We start from the raw sequence: 15010 nt of genomic DNA on the forward strand, positions 1-15010 counted from the left end.
GCATTCACCATCTCCAGGACGTGCAAACAGGCAGCATCTGTAAGTTTACATGGATAGATACAGTCTATCTATAATTAAAATATGACACTCACATATAACATATGTTAATATATCTATTAAGTAAAGACGAAAGGCAGTCGCAGATCTTCAGCATGGATTTTTTTCCAAGTTACATGACTGCTTCTGAATCACCAATAAACTCTTTGTAAGGTACAATGGTTGACTGGTGACTGGTGATTCAAAACAATGCTGAAGACCTGTGAGAGTCTTTCATCTTCTTCTGTTACATGGAACCTCTTTTAGTCCGTGTGTCCTACCAGGCAATAGGCGTACCTATCCGAAGTGCCAAATTTTGTTATCCTGTTTTCTGAAACAAATATATATATATATATATATATATATATATATATTAACGTTGAGTCTAATAAACAGCATTCCGTTAAATCTATGAGAGGGGGGGCATGGTGTTTGAGGGACTACATTTTGAAGATTATTAAAGCTGTTAAGCTGAAATTTGGCATGTGAATGGAGAACTGTCCACAGTTGCCACATGACAAATTTCAGAAAAAAAGAATAAAAAAATTCCAAAATGCCATGTTTTTTTTGGGAGAGCGTAACTCAGTGTACAGGAGGTTTTAAGGCAAGGGGATTGTTTTGTTAGAAAGCTATAAGGGTGGAGGATTGCCTTTGATGGGTGATAACTTTGAGAAATTTTTAGTTTTTTTTATAACTTGGTAAAATATGTCCCATTTTAAAGATAGGTAATTTCACATAATTTTATAACGTTGCGCATGTCAGATAGAGGTGTGTGCTGGGTGTACTCAGAGGGCTTCACTTGCATGTACAAATATGGCTGTCCCTCTTGCTAAGAAAATTTCTTCTGTGAGCAGGAGAAATTAGCCATATTTGCGGGGTCCATGGAGGATGTCTGGGGTTTTGAGGCTGTGGGGGACACACACTAGTATTTTTAGCAGGAACACAGCTCTCATTTCGTAGTTTAATCCCTCCGAGCGGTGCCAGAGGCAGCTGTCAGTGAAGTCAGTTAATTTATTCACTGCACTGAGCTGGGCGCGGGAAATTTAAAAGTGCTCTTTGCTCTGTCTGGGACATGCTAACATGTAAAGTGTATATAAAGTGCCATGATAGCATTTTAAACCATGATAATTAGTATTATCTGACAATATAAATATTACTGTGTATGACTAGATATTAAATCAACACAGCAGTTACAGACAGATGTCATTAGTGGACTAACATTGATCGCACTAGCTCCACACAAGGGATGAATACAGAACAATAAGTCAATAATAATAAGTCAACAATCACTATAATAATAATAATAATAATAATAATAATAATAATAAAAAATAAGTCAACAGTCACTATAACTATTTCCAGATAAGCAGACAGCATTTTAGGTAAGAATAAACAAACAGATATCTTCGTCTTACTATTCATCACCCACAGGAGGAAAGAATTGGAGCCAACCAATAAGCGTGAAGGAGGGAGTGTCTATGCAAAATTGCCCACCTAAAATAAAAGGCTACGTCTGCCTCTGTCCAGGTGTTAGGTGTGTGCCTCTAGCTCCTTGCCCATATATGCCTATGTACCCCTGCCCATGTGTCCCCCTGTCATCCTGCCCATATATCACCCTGTCCATGTGTCCCCTGCCAGCCTGCCCATGTGTCCCCCTGCCACTCTACCCCTGTGTGACCCTGTCTCCTTGCAATGTATCCCCCTGCCATCCTGCCCATATGTGCCTCTGTTCCCTTGCCCATGTGTCACCCTGCCCATGTGTGCTCATGTGTGCCCCTGTTCTCCTGCCCATGTGTGATGCTTTTCCCCTGCCCATGTGTCCCTCTGTCCCCTTGCTCATGTGTGCCTCTGTCCCCTTTCCCATGTGTCCCCCTGCCAACCTGCCCATGTCTCCCCCTGAAACCATGCCCATGTGTCACCTTGCCACCCTGCCCATGTGTCACCTTGCCACCCAGATCTTGTGTTCACCTGTCCCCTTGCAATGTTTCCCCCTGCCATCCTGCCCATGTGTGCCTCTGTAACCTTGCTCATGTGCCACCCTGCCCATGTTTGCTCCTCTCCTCCTGCCTCAGTCCCCCTGAAACCCTTTTCATGTGTCCCCTTGCCCATGTGTGCCTCTGTCCCCTTGCCCGTGTGTGCCTCTGTCCCCCTGTCCCCTTGCCATGTTTCCTCCTCTCACCCTGCCAATGTGTGCCTCTGTCCCCCTGCCACCCTGCCCATGTGTGCCCCTGCCACCCTGCCTGTGTGTGCCTCTATCCCCCAATCCTGTGTGTGCCTCTGTTCAACTGCCCTTGCGGACATACATACATACATACATACATACTGCATCCCACCACTGCCTGCCAGAACATACATACATGCTGCACCCCACTACTGCCTGCCAGAACATACATACATTTATGCACCACCCCACTGCCTTCCAGAACATACATACATACATACATACATACATACTGCAACCAACTACTGCCTGCCAGAACATACATATATACTGCACCCCACCACTGCCTGTCAGAACATACATACATACATACATACATACATACATACATACATACTGCACCCCACCACTGCCTGCCAGAATATACATAAAAACTGCACCCTACCACTGCCTGCCAGGACATACATTCGGCACCCACACCACTACCTGACAGAATATACATACATACATACATACATACATACATACATACTGCACCCTAACACTGTCTGTCAGGACATACATACATGCTGCACTGCACCACTCCTTGGCATAACTTAAAAACATAAATACTGCAAAGCAGCACTAACTGCCAATACATGCATTCTCCACCCCACCACTGTCTGCCAGAACATATTCACATACATGTTGCACCCCACCACTGTCTGCCAGGAAATGCATACATATATACTGCATGCCACCACTGCCTGCCAGAACATACATACATACTGCACCCCATCACTGCCTGCCAGAACATACATACATACATACATACATACATACATACATACTTGCTGCACCCCACCACTGCATGGCAGAACATACATATATACTGCACCCCACCACTACCTGCCAGAACATACATACATACAGTCAAGTCCATAAATATTGGGACATCGACACAATTCTCATATTTTGGGCTCTATACACTACCACAATCGACTTGAAATGAAACTAGCAAGATGTGATTTAACTACAGACTTTCAGCTTTAATTTGAGGGTATTTACATCCAAATACTGGTCAAAAACTGGATCAAAAAGTGGTTGGGGTATAGAGAACAGAGAGTTGTGATAAGTGGAACATTTTCTAATTGGTCAAAAGTTTTAAGTGCTGTACCTCAAAGTTCCGTGCTGGGGCCAATCCATTTTAATATACAGTCATGGCCAAAAGTTTTGAAAATTACATAAGTATTGGTTTTCACAAGGTTTGCTGCAATGTTTTTAGACCTTTTTGTCAGATGTTGCTATGGTATACGGATGTAAAATTACAAGAATTTGGTAAGTGTCAAAGGTTTTTATTGAGAATTACATTAAATTTATGCAAAGAGTCAATATTTGCAGTGTTGTCTCTTCTTTTTGAAGACCTCTGCAATTTACCCTGGAAGCCTGTCAATCATCTTCTGGGCCACATACTGACTGATGGCCACCCATTATTGCCTAATCAATGCTTGGAGTTTGTCAGAATTGGTGAGTTTTTGTTTGTCCACCAGCCTCTTGAGGATTAACCACAAATTCTCAATGGGATTAAGGTCTGGGGAGTTTTCTGGCCATGGACACAAAATTTTGATGTTTTGATCCCCGAGCCACTTAGTTATCACTTCTGCATTATGGCAGGTGCTCCACCATGCTGGAAAAGGCATTGTTCGTCACCAAACTGTTCTTGGATGGTTGGGAGAAGCTGCTCTTAGAGGATGTTTTGGTAGCATTCTTTATTCATGGCTGTGTTCTTAGGCAACATGTGAGTGATTCCAGCCCCACCAGTGCAGAGGTTGCTCAGGAATGGCAGCAGGCAGGTGTGAGTGCATCTGCACGCACAGTGATGTGAAGACTTTTGGAGGATGGCTTGGTGTCAAGAAGGCCAGCAATGAAGCCACTTCTCTCCAGGAAAAACATTAGGGACAGACTGATATTCTGCAAAAGGTACAGGGATTGGACTGCTGATGACTGGGGTAAAGTAATTTTCTCTGATGAATCCCCATTTAGATTGTTTCGGGCATCTGTAAAAACGCTTGTCCAGAGAAGGAAAGGTGAGCGTTACCATCAGTCCTGTGTTATGTCAACATCCTGAGACCATTCATGACTTGGGTTGCTTCTCAGCCAGCGGATTGGGCTCACTGGCAATTTTGCCTAAGGACACAGCCATGAAGTTGCCTCTTGCTCAATGGTCTCCAGGACTATTAATCCTGCTGGTGGGAAAATTAGCCTCTCTGGTGGCATATTCTCTTCCATTAGTTGGGTCAGATAGCACCGCTTTGACTTGCTCTGTAAGTTATTTCCATATTGGTAGTTTGGTATCATATATTAGCTAGCTGGTGGTGGTAGGAAGTCTTTCTACCACATCGTAGACAGGTAACTCCATTTCTGAATAGATTAAGTCAGCTCTAGGCTGCATTTTTAGTGGATATCAGTCAGGGCCAGGATGTTGATTATTAGACTCTTGGGACATTTATTTGTTTTTTCAAATTTTAGTTAATAATGTTGGAAATGATAAGGATTTCTCTTTCTGCCTTATATGTATTACCGTGTACAGTATTTGGCCACATTTTTGGTGAATTATGGTTTTTTGTGGTTATTCCGTTGTGTTGGTCTTTTTTGTGGTTTGTCGCAGTGTGTTTGGTGGTGCGGCCAAGGTTTTACTTTATGGTTTTTTATTTAGAAAATTGGCAGTTTAATATCATTTGTGCACTGGATGGCCGGTATTATGACGTCAAAAAGTAAACCCCTCGTGACACAAGACAGCCAATCACAGTATTGTTGTTTGTTTTGTTTTTTAATCCTCGTTCACTTGCAAACTTGAGATTGAGAAACTTCACTCAGTAGGAGCTAGTCATCCTGGCGCCATGATTCCTATGTATTGCTTTAATGAAAAATATTTAACACAAGAAAATTAAAATGTACACATAACTGCATATGTAGTTTAAGTCTCCTCTTTCAATGGGATAATAAGGTTGTTTAAAAAATATTAATTTAATGAACTATATAAAAAAACTCTAAAGTGAACAAATGTAGATAACAACTAGAGATGCTCACTGACCCCCGTGTTTTGGTTCTGGTTTTGGATCTGGATTACCGCCGTGTTTTGGTTTTGCAAAACCGCCCTTGCGTGTTTTGGTTTTGGTTTTGTTTTGCAATTGTGTTTTAAAATCAATGTTTTGGGGCATAAAATAACCAAATTTAGTGCTCCACCTGTTTCTTGGATAAGTAATGTAATTGTAAAGCTAATAAATTAAGAAAAAAACAGTTTAATTCCTGGTAGACCATCATTAATTCTACACATAAACCAGATTGTCTTCCTCTCCATCTATGCATATTGGCAATGCAGCCATCGTCTTTGGATGTATATTACACCCTACACTTATAGTTAAATATCTAAAGAAATGGACAAAGGCAGTTTGGTTTCTGTCTCTATAGGCCCTCCTCCACTTGTAGAAAATAGTAAAAAAATTCAGCCGTTATAGACTGTACAATATAAATTGAAATGGACAAAGCCAGTTTGGTTTGAATTGGAATTAATAATAGAATTGAATAGGTTAGTAGGATGTACAATTATTGCTCTGTCCCTGCTCTAATACAGCCTGTGACCTAACCCTGCTATCTCCCTCTGTCACATGGCGATGGATTGCTGTGGAGGCGGGTATTTATGCTTTTTAAATCTCGCGAGAACCGAGTTCTGAAATACGAATACGTCACGATGACGTTTTGCCTCGATTTCGATACCGAACAGGCGGGAGAGTACCGAGCCTGCTCGGCTCGGTACTCGGATAGGTGAAGTTTGGGTGGGTTCGGATCTCGGGGAACCGAGCCCGCCCATCTCTAATAACAACAATGGAACACTTCTGTGAAGAACTTTATAAAATAGAGTATAGAATGGAGGAGTGCTCTTTAGACACTAAAGTTAAACATATTACAATAAGACTCTTGTGTTTTACAATCCATGATTATAGGGTTAAGAAATATTTTATTTCAAAATGAGGTTTATCGGCTATGTTGCCAAATCATCCATCCACCAGGACAAGGTGAATATACAAAGTTATTTTTCTTTTTTGTATAAAAACACATTTTAATTATCAGCAGGTCCACAGGATTACAAGAAACTGTGTGTACAGTGAGTACAGAATAATTCTCTTTAGTTCACAGAATAAGAAATAGGTGACCATAATAAGAACCCTGAGGCTGATGTCAACCAGGTGTTTTAAATAAAGAGTTGAGGGACAACTAAATTCAAATGGACACAATAGCCCCACATTAAATCAGTGTAAAGAGTGAGTGTTCGTGGACTAGGAAATGAATGTCTAATAGATGGCCCATGGCTCTTCTACCTTACAGACAGTTTTACAGGAGTTGCTGATTCCATCTGCTATGTGTGCCACAATCTGTTGAGCACAACCTATTTAGCTGGTTCTGCAGGTGATTTCCAGTCTGCTGCTAGCTTGACAGTCGTAATTTGTCAAATTAATTTGCTTTGGTGATGACTTGCCAAAGGAACTGAGTTAAGGAGTAAAATCAATTTCAGCATGAAGGGAACATCAACTGGGAATGTAGCAAATATTAAAACTTTAATGTCCCTCTGGAGTTACTTGAGATTTGTAAACTCCCAGCAGATATGGAGAAATGATCCTGGTATTGAACAACCTCTACCCACATACAGGATGTCATTGTGTGAAATAATGTAATATTACTATGAATAGAAAAAAACATAAAGTTTTAAAAGAATTCTGTTTCACAAAACACTGAATAGACTAAAAGATGATGCCAGGGAGGGAGAGGCGGCTCCAACCCTTCATGTATCATAGGGCCAAACCCCTGATGGGGTAGACTAGGCAGTCTTCCTGTGGAGCTGGAGAAGACAGACTTTCCTTTGGAGGAGATGGAGAAGCCAAGGCCACCTACAGTGGAGTTGAATATCACAGAGGAGAGTGAGGAGGAAGACCCTGGTTGGGAGGAGAAGGAGGATCCATGGCTGTGTCCATTTAAATTGAATACCATAGTAGAGAGTGAGGAGGAAGACGTCTAACAAAGTAACAAATCCAATTTTTTTAACCTAGTTGAAAAAGATGGTTTGAATTTGTATACAGTACAAGACTAAATGTTGGCTAATCAATATGAGTCTACATATAACTTCAAAGAGTATCTTGCTTTCTTTCATTTAAATCAACATAATAGGTAAACTATTTCACCTTTATAGTAATAATGAACCCAGTTGCTACATTGGCATGAATAATAAGTTATCTACAAACTGCTTATTGACACTTAAAAGCAAAAACAGAGCAATCATTAGTAGAACAAATGAATCCAGGGAACTTCAGTGTATTATGTCCTGGGGACAGATTTATTAATATATAAAGAATAAACAATTTAGAATTATTTCTGTTTGTGCAGCAGTGTATCAAATTAGAAGGAAGAACCTAAAACCATATACTTCATAGATTCTTAGTATTTTATTTATTTCACAATTTAAGGAAAAACTGAAACTGATACACACAATTTTAAACAATGATGGTTGGACTGAAACTCAAGAAGTGATATTTGTGTATTATTTTGTGTATTTTTTGCACATGACAGTGATCCCATTAAGCCAGAGCTCTATAGGGAACTGGCCCGGACATAACTGGAAGGCATTCAATGTCGCATGGGTCTCATCTGCTTTGCACTTGGACACACTATCATCATCACCAGCAGCAGCAGCAATTTTTAGCCACTAATTCTGTAGCGCTGTACAGAGAACTCACTTACATCAGTCCCTGCCCCATTGGAGCTTACAGTCTAAATTCCCTAACATACACACCGACAGACTTTGGTAGCAGCAAATTAACCAACCAGCATGTTTTTGGAGTGTGGGGGGAAACTGGAGCACCTGGAGGAAACCCACGCATACAAACTCCTCACGGTTGGGAATTGAACTCATGGCCCCAGTGCTGTCAGGCAGAAGTGCTAACCACTGAGCTGCATATATTTGAGAGCAAGTTGGATGTGGGTTCTCCTTCTTGCCCCAGTTGCTAACATTGCTAGTTCTTATACCATGTTAACCCCTGGTGCTATTAATTCATCACATTCTTTCATGTGCAATTCCTATAAACGGAAACAACACTCACAATATGCATTCTAGTGTCCGATATCAAAATTATTTCACATATATCACAGTAGTTTCAACAACTTAATTGTTCCGATTATAAATGCACAGTGCAGCATCACAAATTCACAGACTACATATAAACTATATGAACTATAGTATTCCCTCTCACAAACACATTTCCCAGTATGCATTACACCACAGTCTTCCATTAACCTAGCTACAGTGCATCACTAATGCAAACGTCACACATTTAACACTGTCCCTATTTATCTCAGTGCTCCCAGCATTACTTAACAGTAACTATATTCTAGAATTACAATACTTGTATCAGAGCAATAGACTAAGCCATTCTTGTACTGGCATCCATTGTGTTGGACAATTAGGAGGGAGAGAGAGGGTGGGAGAGGGGTGAGAACAGGGGCAACACTTGTTGTCTCTCAGAGTTTCAGCATGGGAAGGGAATGATTGTCTGTTGGTCATTTGTTTTCTCTCTGGGATGAGTCCAGTACAAAAGTGGTCTATAATCTCTTTCTGTGGCCATATGGAGGGTAGGTAAACACTATGGGGTATGTAGCACTTGTGTGCAAATTAATTTAGCACTGGACTCAATTTTTTGGATTGTTTAATTGATTTTAATATTATCTTTTTTATTGTTAAAATATATATTCTATCGCTTTAAATGAACGAACTGTATAAATGATAAAAGTAAACAGTATGATTAGTGATAGAACTTTATTCACCTGTGCGTATGCGCAGTCCCGATTCTCTCACAGGATGAGAGTGTCTCTGCACGTCTGGATATGCTTCACTTAATGGTGAGACAGAAGGAGGACCGGGGAATCCGGACACTACACCTCAGAGTGGGGTAAGTGCTACACCCACGTCCCTGTACCGTTTCTTCATTTATATCTGGTCCACTTGTTCAACAGGGAATTGGACTTGATTTGGAACTCCAAGAACCTAATTGCTGGGTTACACCAGACTGGAGAAATCTTTGCCAGCCTTACATGGACTTTTCGGTTGCAATACATTTGGACCTGCTCCATGCTTACAGGACTGTTGTATTTATTACACTTATATATTCCCTACATTTAGTTACATGATTATTATGCATGAACCCACGCTGTATATGGATGTGGGGCATGAGTGATCACTCTATTTATCTTTTTTCATTTTGCTTTACCCAAAGATTTATGTATGCATATGCTTTTTCTTTTTCATGCATTATTCAAGTTTCCCAATTATATTACATAACATCACTATTGCTTCATTTGTTTACTCAATCATCCAATTGATATTTCAGGTGCCTGGGAATTTTTCTATTTGTGGAATATGATTAGTGATAGATGATTGTGGTGTAGTCACTACATACAACTTCTAGGTATTAAAATGCAAGGGAAACAAGTGTGTTTATTCACTGCTAATGGTGTAGTTATAGTATACCGCTTGTAGACAAGGACATTTTAATATGTAAGGAAAACAAGTGTGTTTCTTCATTGGTGGTACACAATACATGTACAGTATTAATCTTTTTGTACACAATATAATGTAAACAATATTTGTTTTAATGCAGATGTTTTATTGAGAAATGCGGCATATGCTCCGCTCTACATTCCAAACCACCTGTACTTTCTGTGTGCGATTAACACCTGTAGATATGAAGTGGGTGTAGGCATATCTGATGTACTCCTTAATTACACATGGCACATATGCTAATGATTAAGTTTATCCTGAGATGTATCCGACTGCACATATGCTGTGAATATGCTTTGTAAATATATGCATATTAACGCCTACAAAATGTTTTAATTCGGTCTACAATTCCTTGTTTGTGTGTTTACTCAAGTGTCAGTCACTGTAGCTGTTGTATGTCCAATTAATTACCATTTCAGCATGAGCATTTCGGTTGCTGGTGTAAGTTATACATTGCAGAACCTAAATTTACATGCTACAATATTTAACATTCCCAAGATTTTATTTTTCTCTACCCATTAATGTACAGATGTTCATCTAAACTTACAGATTAAGACTTTCCAAAATTCTTGCCGGATCTGCTTTGTCTTCATACCATACACAAGTGGATTTAGCATGGGTGGAATAAGTAGATACATGTCAGAGAGAATAATGTGGATATAGGGTGGAATCCTCTTACCATACCGGTGAGATAGGAAAGAAAATATGGCCAAGACATATAAAGTGAGAAAGACACAAATATGAGGTGTACATGTGTTAAATGCTCTCAGACGAGAGTCTTTAGATGGAAGACTGAAGACTGCATTGAATATCATGGCATAAGATATCAGAATAAACAGCAAATCAAGACCGATTATAGTAAAGGCCACAAATAACCCATAAGCGCTATTTATTCTAATGTCAGCTGCGGCAAGTTTCACAACCGCCATGTGCTCGCAGTAAGAATGCTCTATGATGTTGGTCTTGAATGCTGGAAATCTCTTGATCATAATGAGACATGGACCAACCAAAACAGCAGCTCTGACCAGAAAGATGATGACAAATTTACCTATCAGATTATTGGTCATTGTGGACCCGTACGTGAGTGGTTGACATATGGCAATGTAACGGTCAAATGCCATGGCCAGTAGTAACCCAGATTCAATGCTTGTAAAGGCGTGGATGAAGAACATCTGGAGAAGGCATGCATCAAAGTTAATGAGTCTGTCATTGAACCAAAAAATACACAATACTTTAGGGGCCATGCATGTGCTAAGTAGGATGTCGTTGGATGCCAGCATGGAAAGGAATATAAACATGGGCTTGTGGAGTCCGGGTGATGCTGAGATGACAACCAGTAGTGTAATATTTCCCAGCAACGCGAGTATATAAAATATACAGAAGGAGGTTGAGATCAACTTGTGTTCATTCTCTAGACCAGGAATCCCAACCAATATAAAAAAGGTGGGATAAACTGTGGAATTTAACATGTTTAGTTGCAGCCCATGGAATCCGCTTATCATCCCCTGCTTATAACATTGGCGTAAGCTAAAATGAAATAAATTAAAAACTTCAAATTATTTATAGAAAATGGACCATACCATTGAGAAGTCAGAGGTGGTTCTAAATTATTGTATGTGTGCCTACATGGCTGAAAAGGTCACTTAAGATCAGAATATACAGTGCAAGTGTCCTACAAGTACTACTAGGGTATATCAAAGCTCTAATTGCCTATTCCTGTCAAACTACACATGGATCAAGTAGATAAACATGTAGAACATGACAACGGGTCTCCTGGGCAGTTCATGGACATTACACTATGTTACAGGATAGACACAATCATGAACCAACCTGAATTTTTTTTTTGCAGATTGGAATATTTAATCGATCTGAGTTGCAATTTTTTAGTCACATTAAAAAAATAAATTACGTAACACCAAAAATGGCGTACTTATAATTAATCAATAAATTATAATGACAGGAATTCCCTAGCTCCCCACATGCTCAGATATGCCACAAGTAAGGCACAAATCACAGTGACATGTAGACAAACATTAATTAATTGAATTAAATTTAATAAAAATATTGGCCTCTTGCACTAAAATAAGCCACAATATCCTTTTACTGCCATAAGTTTTATTTATCATGAATTAAGATTTAATGAGCAGTATTTTGGGAAGAAAGTATAGGCTTGTACTAACAGTGAGGTGGTTGTTCTTAGTTGTGTAGTTGCAACATTTTCACTTGTGCAAGGGGTGTGCTGTAGAGACCCACGTCCAAATGGACAGAATGTGGGCTTGAACATATTTGCAATGATAGTTGCACACAAATGCTTTGTGAAATCGTTGTCATAGAGTCATAAATGACTCTAGGGGCTAGATTTACTAACAGGCGTGATGCATGGCGACTTGAAGCCGCCATGCATCGCGGCGGTTTTCCTGCGGGTTTGTATTACTAATGGGCGCATTTCAGCTTCAATTTGAAGCCGCCGGCGATGTCACAGCGGGATGTAGTGCTCAAAGCCGCCGGCGGCTTTGAATAGAACATGGCGCTTTTGCTTTAAATGATGGCGCTTTCGTGTAAAGGCGGTTTTTTTGAAAATTACACCTGTCTCCTGGCCTGTTACTATTGGCTATTTTCAAAGTCAGGAGATTTGACATCACAAGCCCTATATAAACCACTGGCCTGACACTTTTTTCTCTGATAGGGTTTTGAGGAGTTTTGAGAGAGGAGTTAGTTGGTTTGTGCTTTGTGAGAGTTGGTGAGAGTTGGACTTTGGTGGATTGGTGGAGCGATATTTGATTGAAGTGTGAGTAGTCCTGTGGTATTTTTCTGTTTAGTACATTTATTTTCTCTTTTATTTATGTCTTGTATTTTTGTATTTGACTTGTCCTTTGTCTGTGTTACTTGTGTGTGCCTGTCTGGAGAGTGTGTCTGTATTTAGTGTAGTTTGTCCTTTGTGTTTGTAAGTCTTTCTGTGTTTTCTGTGTTTGGCATTTATTTGTCATTATGTCCAGAGATAGGAGGGGAGAACAGGCTGAGGAGAGGGAGATGGAGGTTGAGGGGTCAGAGGAGTGAGAGGGAGAGGTTGAGGAGACAGGACAGGGCAGGAAGACCAAGACAGGGAGGAATATGCGCTTCTCACATGATGAGAATTGTGTGTTGGTGCACAATATCATTCCCTGCTACGAGGTCATCCAAGGCAACCTGGCAGCCCGGACTCCTCTAAGGCGGCGTCACCAATTGTGGGGGCATGTCTGTGATGCCGTGAACGCGGTGGGCCCACTGAAGCGGACAGTGGCACACTGCTGTTCATCCTCCTCCTCCTGGCGCCTTTCTGCCTCCATCAGGTAAAAAGCTGCAAACATACACTGGCAAGAATGCACCACATTACCTGCAAAAGCCATTCTCCAACAAACCCACACCTGCCAAATAATGAGTGGCCCTTTTTGATAAGGGTTAACTATGTAATGCAACAATTCCCATCCTAATTTCTTTGAGGCAACAGTATTCTAGTGGTTTTTTGGAAAGTACAAAACAACTAGAAAAGGAAAGGTGAAATGAGATTTTACTATGCAATCATACTGGGTGAAAAAATAATGGAAAAAAAACAAAACAGTAGCCTGAAATTTCATGACACTTTGCCAATTTTCTATACACAGTCCTAATGGGTCATTGGACATGAAATAGGCCTTTCTCTTATGGTCTGATTGGCAAAATACCTGAAACAGCACACTGTTTGAACCATCACGCCGCTCACAAGCAGCGCTTTCATTTTGGTCTTTTGAATGGTGGTTTTCCGACTGCTTTATAAACCCCCTAATAGTAAATCCGGCTGTTTGTATGTTGAACATTGTTGAAACCGTCATGGCGCTTTATACAGAGGCGGGTTTGAAAAAATCTTTTCTGGACGTTTGGACGGCGGGTTTAGCCTTAGTAAATCCGGCGATGGCTAAACCGCCGCCAAACCCGCCGAAAGTCAGCGGGTTTACAAACACGCCTGATAGTAAATCTAGCCCTAGGTATGTTTAAATAAACTCTTTAATAACCTATTATATCTCTCATGAAGCTACAGGACCAAAATAATTATCAACAATGTAGAGAGAGAAAATATAAAAAGATACATTATTCCCTTCATGGTTCAATGTGACTTACGTGTATATTTGTTATCAACATAATCTCTCTCCAGTGGGGGCTTTTTCTTCACTCACTCCATCAGAATTGATGACCATCTGAGTGTCAGGGTTTACAACCTCCTTTCCCCAATTGTACCTTCAGTGTCATCTCCCCTGATCCCTTCCTTTCATTCTCTTCCTTTGAGGTCCACTCCATCTGTCTCTTCTATCCATCTCCGTGTCTCAGTAATCTACTGCCCCATCAGTCCCACTTACACTTAATTTTTTTTTACAACTTTGTGGCCTGGCTCCCCCACTACCTCTCCTCAGATGCCCACTCCATGATCCTGGGTGACTGTTACACCCTCAATGATAAGCTCTTTGACCAGGCATTCATCAAAACTTTTGCCCTTTCTTTTTTTGGCCTCTCCCGAGGGACCTCTTCTCCCACCCTCTCTGCCACTCCCTTGACCTTTTCTTCCCCACCAATAAACTCTTTCTGACTTCTTCAACTCTCCCTTTCCACTTTCAGACCAACATCTCATCTCCTTCAATCCTTCCTGATCTCCTGCACCACTCTCCTCACACAAAGCATCCCACACTAGACTTTGATACCATTAATCCTACTATCTTCTACTCCTCACTTTAAATTTTCCTCTCCACCATATCCACCCTGGCCTATCCCAATCAGGCAGCCTCCCTCTACCACCACACCCTCATCACTGCCCTTGAATCTGCAGCCCCCATTACTTCTGTACACCTCTGCTGTTCCACACCCAAAACACACTCCAAACTTACCTGGTTCCTTCCTAAATGCTTATGTACATTTGAATGCCACTTGAGGAAATCTAACTCCCAAGCAGACTTCGTGCATCAAAGTTCATCCCTTCGTCCTACAGCTCTGCTCCCTCCCTTGTTTCCAGTCTATCACTAACTCTTAATCTTATAATCCTTGCTGTCTCTTTGTCACCTTCAACTCCCTCATCTGCCCCCCTCGTTCCCCTCTCCATTACTGCCACTGTTTTGCCTCCCTTTTCACCTCCAAATTTCTTTCCATCAGATATGAAATCTCCCCCACTCATCTCTCTTCTTCTCCCCTTACAACACCCCCCAGTCTACCTCCAGCCACCACCT

General features: G+C 40.8%; 1 protein-coding gene across 1 annotated transcript; it reads right to left on the reverse strand.

The window, feature by feature from the left end:
• Positions 1-10315: 10315 nt before the first annotated feature.
• On the reverse strand, positions 10316-11251 carry LOC142139748 (olfactory receptor 52A1-like). Its single transcript, XM_075197616.1, has one exon. It carries the CDS (start codon positions 11249-11251, stop codon positions 10316-10318), a length of 936 nt encoding a protein of 311 aa, XP_075053717.1.
• Between the last annotated feature and the right edge of the window lie 3759 nt (positions 11252-15010).

This window comes from Mixophyes fleayi, chromosome 2, assembly GCF_038048845.1.
Source record: "Mixophyes fleayi isolate aMixFle1 chromosome 2, aMixFle1.hap1, whole genome shotgun sequence".
NCBI classification, from domain to species: domain Eukaryota; kingdom Metazoa; phylum Chordata; class Amphibia; order Anura; family Limnodynastidae; genus Mixophyes; species Mixophyes fleayi.

What these genes read in the sequence shown, in the direction of transcription:
- LOC142139748 (XM_075197616.1), bottom strand. Translation starts at nt 11,251, where the DNA reads ATGTTAAATTCCACAGTTTATCCCACCTTTTTTATATTGGTTGGGATT.